This window comes from Salvelinus fontinalis, chromosome 9 (genome assembly GCF_029448725.1).
Source record: "Salvelinus fontinalis isolate EN_2023a chromosome 9, ASM2944872v1, whole genome shotgun sequence".
NCBI classification, from domain to species: domain Eukaryota; kingdom Metazoa; phylum Chordata; class Actinopteri; order Salmoniformes; family Salmonidae; genus Salvelinus; species Salvelinus fontinalis.
In genome coordinates, this window is record NC_074673.1 from 5,203,243 (window position 1) to 5,213,885 (window position 10,643).

At 41.1% G+C, this 10,643-nt stretch overlaps 1 protein-coding gene and 1 non-coding gene across 5 annotated transcripts; one reads left to right on the plus strand and one right to left on the minus strand.

Moving 5' to 3' along the window:
* The first annotated feature begins 935 nt into the window (after positions 1–935).
* Positions 936–1,126, plus strand: LOC129863021 (U2 spliceosomal RNA). Its single transcript, XR_008760891.1, has one exon. It is a non-coding gene; the product is annotated as a U2 spliceosomal RNA (small nuclear RNA).
* A 134-nt stretch (positions 1,127–1,260) lies between these two features.
* LOC129861944 (small VCP/p97-interacting protein-like) lies at positions 1,261–10,254 on the minus strand. 4 transcript variants are annotated; one of them, XM_055933167.1, is made up of 5 exons: positions 9,959–10,254; positions 9,467–9,530; positions 9,061–9,111; positions 5,790–5,974; positions 1,261–5,432 (listed from the first exon to the last, which is right to left on the minus strand). In XM_055933167.1, exons 2-5 carry the CDS (start codon positions 9,527–9,529, stop codon positions 5,423–5,425), a joined length of 309 nt encoding a protein of 102 aa, XP_055789142.1. In that variant the 5' UTR covers position 9,530; positions 9,959–10,254; the 3' UTR covers positions 1,261–5,422. The 4 variants fall into 4 exon arrangements, with proteins under 4 accessions (XP_055789142.1, XP_055789141.1, XP_055789145.1 ...); XM_055933166.1 differs by having other exon boundaries at positions 9,754–10,254; XM_055933170.1 differs by having other exon boundaries at positions 5,852–5,974; positions 9,467–10,246.
* Between the last annotated feature and the right edge of the window lie 389 nt (positions 10,255–10,643).

A 10,643-nucleotide genomic window follows, 5' to 3' on the forward strand; every position in this document is an offset into this window, starting at 1 on the left:
GGGGCTCAGGATGTAAACAAACATGGCGGCGCCCAGTTCCCAGCTGCGTCCCTAGCTGTTAAGACCCCGAAGTATTCCGGTAAGGCGGATTGGGAAGCTTTTCATGCTCAGTTTGAACTGTTAGCTCATTTTAGTAGCTACTGGCAGGTGCCCCTCTCCCCAGAGGCCAGAGCCAAAACTGTGTTCTCCACTAACAGGGGACACTGGCAGTTCAAGGTCCTGTGTTTTGGCCTGTGCAACGCTCCAGCTACTTTTGAGCGTTTGATGGACAGGGTGCTGGATGGCATCCCCGACAGCAGTGTCTGGTATACCATATATAAAGGCCTCCTCACAATGGCCTTATCATACAAGGCTCTACAGACAGATTAAAAAATACATAGGCTATTTTTGCGTTGATGATGTATGTATTGCTATTTTTGCGTTGATGATGTATGTATTGAAGTCAAGTGGTTCAACATTCAAGTGTATTTTATTGACAACATAGAACTGCTTGTACAAGGCGACGGTCGGTGGAAGTCTGGCGCCACCAAGTGGACAATTTGTTTTGTTCCCTTGTGGCATCAACGCTTCCTGAGATATTTTATAAAAGATAAAATGTTATGTCAATATTATTGTCTGCAAATTGTTTCTCCCACCCGTATTTGATAGATTATTCCAATTTAGCTGTAAATCTGGTTTTAACTCAATAAGGATTTGTCTAGTTTCCGATTGGAGGGCGGATGAACGCGTGACTTTGTATCCTACCAATGTGTTACATTGTATCAGTGAAAAGTGTCTTTTCCCGACGTTGATCAAATCCCGATCTATGCCACCATTTTTTAACAGCATCATAATCTTTGATATTTGATGTAAAGTTTACAGAGCTCATTTTGCTGTAAGCGTTTCCGGATTTGACGTGTCTGAGAACGGCACCTTCCTCCCGAAAGCATTGCGGTATCGCTTCTCGGCCTTTTGGCTAAGATCAAGTGTAGTATCTGTTCTTATCAGTTTAATATCTGATACGTCCCCTATCTGGGGACCATATATTAAATTGATTTTTGGAATAGGGAGATGGTATAGGGGCTTGCTCCGTCCACTCCACGCATCGACCTGGTATTGCAGTACCTCCAGGAACGGTGCACCCCCTGCCGTTGTAAAGAAAAAGCAGACGAAGCCAACCGGATGGTTCGTTTATTATAGTCATGATGGATATTGCTTTTAATTAAGCAAGTCTATGTCACTAGATAGTGTTCAGTCACCCATTTAATCAAAACATTCAAATAGTTTTTGATGCTTTAATGCCGTTTTTATGTGTATAATATGATGTACAAAAATATATATGAGCTGTTTTCAAAGAAAATGCAACAATAAAACTTTTCCATAAGAAAATATATGTTCCCTGGGAGACCAGCCAGGGACCTGTGGAAGAAAACAGGCCCTGATCTCATGTCCGCCAGCAGGGGAAGACCTAACGCTCCAGCTCGTGCTGTTATGGGGTGGGCCGAAGGCCTCCACAAAGCTCTGGCCCACCCTCACGTGTCTGAAGGACGCACTGTGGTCCTCCCGCAACCTGCTGGTAGAGAAACGAGTCCCTCATGGTGTACTCTTGTACTATTTCAATCAGGAAACAACTGTTTTTAACCTACTATTTTATTTGGAACAAGGTTGTCATGTTTCAAAACAGCGTCCATAAGACCTACAGAGCTGTTGCAAAACAGGAAATGGATTTTCAAAATGTAGTTGTCTTTTTAAAACATAAATACATTCATCAAAAGAACACGACTGCTTGCAACAACAAAAAAGATTAACGCGACTATACTTGTCTCTTGTGTCCAAGCGGACAAAACAGGAAGTTAGTTTTGTATTTTAAAAATCCCAGTAGATCTATACATTTTCTTTGCAGTCACTAAAATCATGATGATCAAAATTGGAAGTGCAACTATCCAAAGGTACAGAATTATGGGAAATGACTCATTTTAAGCATATTTCACCAACCAATATTACAAATCAAATTTGATACCTGATTTCAAAAAAATATTTCAAAAATGAGCAGATTGTGTGCCTGATTCATTCATCAGTACCATCCCAATCCAATTCCATGTATTCAATACATGGCTGGTTTGCTCTTTGTTTTGTCGACTTTCCATTGGCGTACAGAAACACAATCCACAACAGAGCTAAGGAAAGGTGGAGGAACACAAGTTCAAGTGCTTAATTTGAGCCGAATCCTGTCGGAACAAGATCCGGCACCTCTACGTTTTGGACTGTTTCGTTCCGGACCCTATTTGGATCTGGTACCTCTCGTGGCATGAAAAATAAGTGTCACTTTTTACAATGTAAAGTTCTAATAAACACGAACAAAGTTCATTCGAGTTGCCTCCTCCTTAATTTTTCTCCCCCCCCTGTATCTCTCACCAAACTAGAATGAGATTCCCTTTCTAAAATCTCTCTCTGCTCTGATAGACATGAGCCTGCAACTCTCATCTCTCCAGCGTCACACTTCATCATTCCCCTTATAGAATCATACGAAGGGTTCTGGAGGAGCTGAAGCACGCATGAGAAATTGAAATAAATGTGCCAAAGTTATAGAGTTACTGCTGTCTGTTCAGAAATACATTTAATAATTCAGAATAGCCTACTACACCATGAGAACGCCTAAACGTTTGCCACAGAGGATAAATAGCCTATTGGAGTGTACAATACAAGGCATAGTCTACAGTCGGGGACGCGCGCATAGGCCATCACCAGTGAGTGAGCCTCACATCTTTGGGTGAATCAGTGAAACTGGAAAGCATTTTTAGGACTATAATTTCCTATAGTCTCCACACAACTAGGCGTTGGCTGTTGATGGACTCAAGAAGAGGTGGTTTTCATTCATCTCAGTTTGTCAGTGTCAAAGTAGCCTGTCATTTCGCTCATTTCTGAGCTATTATGGTGCTTTCGAGATGAATCGGGAAGTCGGAGCTCTAGAAAGAGGCCAGTAGAAATAGTAAAAATAAAGAAAAACCATTGAATGAGTAGGTGTTCTAAAACTTTTGACAAGTAGTGTACACACACTGTATATTCCGGACTATGACATTGCTCGTTCTGATATTTCTTAATATCTTTCTATTACTTTTTGGTTTATATGTGTATTACTGCACTGTTGGAGCAAGATAAAAGCATCTTTTTTTATATATATATATATCTGTGTACGTGACCAATTAACTCTGATTTGATTTGTGTGTCCATCATAAAGGGTGGCAGGTAGCCTAGTGGTTAGTGTTGGGCCAGTAACCGAAAGGTTGACGGTTTGAATACCCGAGCCGACAAGGTGAATAATCTGTTAATGTGCCCTTGCGCAAGGCACTTATAACCTTAATTTGCTCCAGGAGTGCTGTACTATGGCTGACCCTGTAAACTGCACCTTTCCAGTGTATGTGACAAATTGTTTATTATTTTACATTATTTATAAACACATTGTTATGCTCAGCGGTCTAAGGCACTGCACCTCAGTGCTAGAGGCATCACTACAAACCCTGGTTCGATCCTGGGCTGTATCACAACCGGCCGTGATCGGGAGTCCCATAAGGCGGTGCACAATTGCCCCAGGTCAAAAGGTCATAAACAACAGTCATCTGACAACTTTATTTCAACAAAATGACATTGGCGTGACTTCATGCACCTCAAAATGGCAAGAGCCTTTGAAGCACTAGGTGGGTATAGGAAGAAGAAACCTCAAGTATAAAAAGCAAGGCAGGTATAAATGCAATACTTCCAAGTGCACAATAACACCTGCTGGTTCAGGCTCTCTTCCCATTTCCTTCTGAGATCTGCAGAGTTATCATCGTGGACAGGTACGCCCCAGTGGATGACAGATCTGCAGAGTTATCATCGTGGACAGGTACGCCCCAGTGGATGATAGATCTGCAGAGTTATCATCGTGGACAGGTACGCCCCAGTGGATGACAGATCTGCAGAGTTATCATTGTGGACAGGTACGCCCCAGTGGGTGACAGATCTGCAGAGTTATCATCGTGGACAGGTACGCCCCAGTGGATGACAGGGTTGGGGTCAATTCTATTTCAATTCAGAAAGTAAATCCAAAAAAAATGTTCCTCATTGAAAAGCATTGCAGATAATTGTAATTTCAGTGTACTTCCTGAACTGAAATGGACTGAAACCTGGTGAATAACGGTAGTCCTATTACCATCCTGACAACAGACTGCATACCCAAGAAAGAACATTGTGACACCGGTGTATGTTTGGATAAAATAATTCCTGGAACATTGTCATGACAACAATATTACAGAACAGGTTGAAATGAGAGGGAAAAAAGAAGAAATATTCATGCATAAAAAAAACATTTATCAGGCTTTCACGACTCAAACTTCTTACCTCATTTAAAATATAGCATTTTCTTCATACATTACAAACCAATACAACGTGTAGCAAATAACTTATATTGCACAGACATATGAAAATCAAACACTAAAGTGAAGTCAACTGAATAGTGCTGGTGCGTGAACTCTAAAACATTCATCAGTAGCTATGGGAAACGTAGTTCTTTTCACACTGATCTACAATAGAAAAGTCAACTGAATAGTGCTGGTGCGGGAACTCTAAAACGTTCACATGTGGTTCATCAGTAGCTATGGGAAACGTAGTTCTTTTCACACTGATCTACAATAGAAAAGTCAACTGAATAGTGCTGGTGCGGGAACTCTAAAACGTTCACATGTGGTTCATCGGTAGCTATGGGAAACGTAGTTCTTTTCACACTGATTTACAATAGAAAATGTCATTTGAATCATCTAGGCCTATTTTGAACAGTAAAAAGGACTTTGTTGCATAAAATAATTTTAGAAGGAAAATATACTATACAGTAAATAGATCACAAGAATATTCCTCAAAGTTCAAAATGTCTGAAACAATTGCAAAAGAAGTAAGCGCCATGGTGTTAAAGCTGGCAAAGTGGAAATGGCTGAGAGAAAGGCGAGAGGACAAAGAGAACACAAAGAGAGAGAGTTCACTGCAAGACGCCTGGTACAGTTTATCGATGTAGTGTGAGAGCATATTTCCTCTGAGTGTTTATATTCTATTCATAGCTACGCCACCCTGTCCCAAAGCTCCATTGGCTGGCTTGCATATTCTCTTGTATATCTTGGCATTAAGGGAGGCATGTCCTGTGATTCACACGGCCAACATTGGGCAGCAGAATCTTTTATTTATTTATTTTACCAGCGTCGAAGCCCGGCAAACTATCCTACGAAGTTGAGAGATGCAGACACACAATCGCCTCTAAAAAAAGCTTGCATTTAAAAATAAAAAATCTAGTATAAGGGCTGATATTTAAAAAAAAAAAAAAAAAAAGCCTTTAAGTCAACTGGTACCATCTTCATGTTGTTAGCTGAACCTCAGTCTACATTGAGACTTCCAGGATCTCTCCATGTCTATCTTTAGCCTACCTGCCACTACAAAACAGAAGAAAACATGGTATTAAAGGATGGAATAGACACAGCTCACGCATCTCCTCAAAAAAGGGGAAAAGCATCCTCGTAGACAAATAAATGACCTGTTGAGAGAAACAGGAAACATTCGAACAACAAGTGGGATGTGGCATAAATAAAGCAGATTCAGTCATTCATGTAGTCGGAGACATTAAAATGCCTTTATGTTTTGGGCTACATCCTTTAACTATTCTAGCTCAAAACAAATGACCTATATGATTCATTCATTATTTAAAAAGGAATATATATAAGCCAGCAAAGAATACAAGGTTAGGCCGTCTTGCCTTTCTCAAAGGTGTGCTGATTCGTTAAGAGACTTACCTCCTGAAGTTGCAGGCAGACTGTGACATGACATAATCTGTGTTGAAAATATGAGGACTAACCTTCATCCCTCCTCCTCCTCCTTCTCCTCCAGGCGGAGACGGTCTCATCTCTTGTTTCTCCATCTCCTTATTCTTTTTATTTCTCTCAACTGCTTGGGGGTTTTTGACACCCCTGTAGGTTGTCTAAGAGGAGATGGAGAGGTCAGAATGGCAGCTACAGACACACGGCTCTGTCCCCACTGGCACTCTATTCCCTATATAGTGCACTACTTTAGACCAGGGCCCATAGTGTTGACTACACTGTTACAAGTCTAACGTCTCTTATGTGTTCAGTTGAAACTCATCATCTTCAGTTCACTTTATTGATCTTTTCAGAAATGGGTCTCGTATAATTGAGAGAATTTACAGACAAGAGTTTTACTAGAATACAGGCCTACATGTGCATGTCATGATCTGACTAGAAATATTATGTTGAACGTAATTCTATTTGTACGGTTAAACGCTAGATACAGAAGGGTTGCAAATCAAACTGAGCTTCCTGAGAGAGGATAGTGCTCGCCATTGGGCAGGGCAGCCAGTTGTCAGACTTCCTGAGAGAGGATAGTGCTCGCCATTGGGCAGGGCAGCCAGTTGTCAGACTTCCAGAGAGAGGGTAGTGCTCGCCATTGAGCAGGGCAGCCAGTTGTCAGACTTCCTGAAAGAGGATAGTGCTCGCCATTGGGCAGGGCAGCCAGTTGTCAGACTTCCTGAGAGACAGCATACCACCCTGCATACCACTACTGGCTTGCTTCTGAAGCTAAGCAGGGTTGGTCCTGGTCAGTCCCTGGATGGGAGACCAGATGCTGCTGGAAGTGGTGTTGGAGGGCCAGTAGGAGGCACTCTTTCCTCTGGTCTAAAAAATATCCCAATGCCCCAGGGCAGTGATTGGGGACACTGCCCTGTGTAGGGTGACGTCTTTTGGATGGGATGTTAAACGGGTGTCCTGACTCTCTGAGGTCATTAAAGACCCCATGGCACTTATCGTAAGAGTAGGGGTGTTAACCCCGGTGTCCTGGCTAAATTCCCAATCTGGCCCTCAAACCATCATGGTCACCTAATAATCCCCAGTTTACAATTGGCTCATTCATCCCCCTCCTCCCCCCTGTAACTATTCCCCAGGTCGTTGCTGCAAATGAGAACGTGTTCTCAGTCAACTTACCTGGTAAAATAACGGTAAAATAAAAAAATAAATAAAAAAACATTCAGTACAGTTCATGCAGACAGATAGCCGTTGCCATGTCGTCACTAGTTACCACAAGCACAAAGTCATAAACACCACGTATTTCTACAATTTATCTTCTTAAAATATTATTTTAAACCTAACCATAACCACAATGCTAACCTTATGCCTTACCTTAAATTAAGACAACAAAAATTAGATTTTTTTCCCTTTCATGAATTTTACAATTTAGCCAATTTTGACTTTGTGGCTGTGCTATCTAGTGGGAACCCAGTTGCCAGCTGTTTGACACATGCTGGATTATATGACCTCCAATGTGGCAAGAGGCCTGGTCCCAGATCTGTTTGAGGCATTAAGCTCCAGTATATAGTGTTGTTGTGTCGGGGAAAAGCATAAGTTATATCCTGGTTCCAGATCTGTTTGTGCCGTCTTGCCAAATCCTGTGGTCAACGGAGTGACAATAACCATTGGAGCTGGCAAGACAGCGCAAACAGATCTGGAACTAGGGTAAGGAACGTTTAAAATAAAGTTAAGACAGAATGACAAAGTGTGCAGCACCAGAAGTGAGAGGTGGGTCGTGTGGGTGGTGGGAGGAAATACCAGCCGAGTCAAAACATGGAGCTTAAGAACACGGTCTTCATACTCACCTCGATGCTTTAGTAGGATGACATGTTTTATGGGTTGGATACAATTGGCTTTGACTGAAGAATTTCTGTATAACAGTAAAAAAATAAAAAATACCCAGCAGTCTTATGAGGAGCTACTAAACATTATGATTGAAGAGACTTTAGTAGCCTTGCAACAAAGGGTACAAAACACCATAGATTGAATTTCTAGATTGGATTTCTTGGTTCAAGGCTCGTTATATTCGGCTAACCTTTTCACACTACGGAGCCGAAATCAAGCCGAGCTGCAGTGTGCTGACCTGGTTACACGGCACATCTACCGTACAGATGTAGGATCTTCATTTGAGCCAGTTTGCTACAGCCTGAACATTATCACGCAGCAACAGGATAAGTGAATTATTATGTGTATTATAATTAAATTGTTTTTTTTTTTTTGTAGGAGTTGATACATTTTTCGTAAGGGGAAAATCGAGTCTGAAATATCACAGTGGAAATTACAAACTTCAGAAGACTTTTTAAATCTCAAATATACTGCAAGTTCTCCTGCAACAGGGTGATCACATTAAGATCCTACATCTGTAGCTGCTGGAACCGTACTGGGAAGGGATTGGAGCCAGCGCAGTAGGGATTTTCGGTCAGTTAACACGATAGTGGTAAAAGGGAAAGGTAATGAGATGCCTTCTCTCTTCTCCCAGCAGACTCCACTCTGTCTCAGGAAGCTCTTCTATACGAATAACAAGACTGGGAGAGTGGCTGGCTGCTGAGATAAACTGGTAGAGTTGGGACAAATAAACCATACCGATCACTTATCACAGGCATTTTGGCAGATATCGTTCATTACGATAAGTAGCCTATAACTAGAGAAATGTGTTTTGAAATTAAAAGTTTTCTAATATGACTGATTGTTCATGGAACAATAGATGGCTACAACCATACAACTAGTAGTAGTTTAAAGGATTTCATTTTTTTTGTACACATGGTGCACATTAAATGTTATAAACTTTATCGCATAAATTCAGGCAATTTATCACAATATGGATTTGTGTCCGTATCGCCCAGCTCTACTGACTGTTCAGTGGTTGTCTACAGTACGCCACTTAGAAGACCCTCATCCCAGCTAAATGACTCATGGTACAGTGGTGTACAGGATCCCTGTGGGAACTGACCCCACAACCTCACCACACCCTAATCCAATTGAGCCACACAGGACCACCATGTGTGGGCTATATAGGGCTGGTTTCCTGGACACATTAATCCTAGTCCTGGACTGAAAAAAAATAAATAACTTAACGGTGAATCTCCATGGAAAATGCTTTTCGATCCTGGACTAGGCTTAATCTGTGTCCGGGAAACCAGCCCTTTGCTGTACCAGTGTAAGCCTACCGTATATGGTTGTCATAACAACTTGTCCAAAACAGTCATACCTCTTTCTGTCTCTTCTCAGCGGCCTCTGCCAGCTCAAGTCTCCTTGTCTCCTGGGAAGGAAGCAGAACATGTTGAGTGGGAGGAAAATTTTAATAAAAAAATAATGTTAAATGAAATTAATGAGAAAAAAAATATTAAAGTAATGAGAAATGAAGAGCAGAAATCTGAATGGGAACGTATAATTCTTATTGTTTTGGTGTTTATTGGTTATGCTGTTTTATGTTACATTGTTTCATTTTGGAATCCAAATATATGTACAATTTGTTTACGATGTTGACCTGAAACAGACAATTGTGTGTGTGTGTGTATACATACACAGCTGGCAATATATATAAAGTGTAGCTCGCTAGTTACCGGCAGCAACCAAGCTAATAATGAACCTAGCTACTGTAACAAGTTACTTACTCGATCTGGTGTGGTGGACAAGTCGTTTCCAGGTCCACCAAGGCACGGTAAGCACATCCCCATACTTGAGCAAGGAAATCAACTTTTTAGTTTCAGTGTTGAATGTTTGTTGGCTACTTGACTAGATTGAGCTAGTTAACGTCAGTTCGCTAAATCTAGAAGAACCCACCAGGCAAGGTTAGCAAAAGTGCCAAGTTAGTTACTCTTGTGCACGTCGACAAAGTGGCTACCCACTCTGCTTTTGCTAAATCTACGAGCTAACTAACTATAACCATGGAGGAACAGACCTTAATCACCACGGAAGGGCCAACCTCCAACCACTCTCATCAGCAAGTTTTTCCAACTGTCCAACCAAAACCACTGCCTTGTCTACTTGTATATTCCCAACAGTCATCTAGAACAGTAGCAGTGGGTTGCTCAACTTTACAGCCTTTCAGCCTAACCCAATAAAATAATGTTGTTTTTTACGCCGTATATCCAAAGGCATCTCACCACTCGGACAGGCTGCACACAACACTGAGGTATACAGACCGGCTGCATAGTGTGTTCTGAATATATTTGTGAACCGCTTTGCGAGCTGAAACACAACCCTTTTGTAGTCTGCCATGTGCGATCGAAGCTGCCGCCCTGTAACTAGGAGTAACCAGCTTGTCGTCAGCAACACAAAAAAAATAAAAGTACTTCCGTGTTGCGGAATTTAAGAAACTTTCAAAATAAAAGTCCCCCACGTAATATTATATAAAGTGTGAAAAACTTGTATTTATTCATGATATATGAACAACTATTGTCTAAACATTAACAATGATTCATATTTGTTCATATTTAAGTTGCATTTGCATTACATTTGTAAAAAAAAAAATATATGTTCTAAGGTCAAATAAATGTTCCCAATGCAAATCAACGCAAATGGAATACCTATTTGCCTATAGAGCAGCACATATTCTGGGTGCCACAGTAAAAGTATTATAGGATATACTCAGGGGTGTCTGTAGAATGTATATATGGAGTCATTCCATGGTGTTCTGAATAATACGGAGTGTTGCCAATATGTATTACATATACAGTGATTTGCATTGTGATCAATGGAATGGGTGGAGAAAGGCCAGCATCATTCTAGGTGTTATTCCGTATGAATCGTTTTTCCTGTAAAGTGCTATATTTGTACCGTATAGTTTCC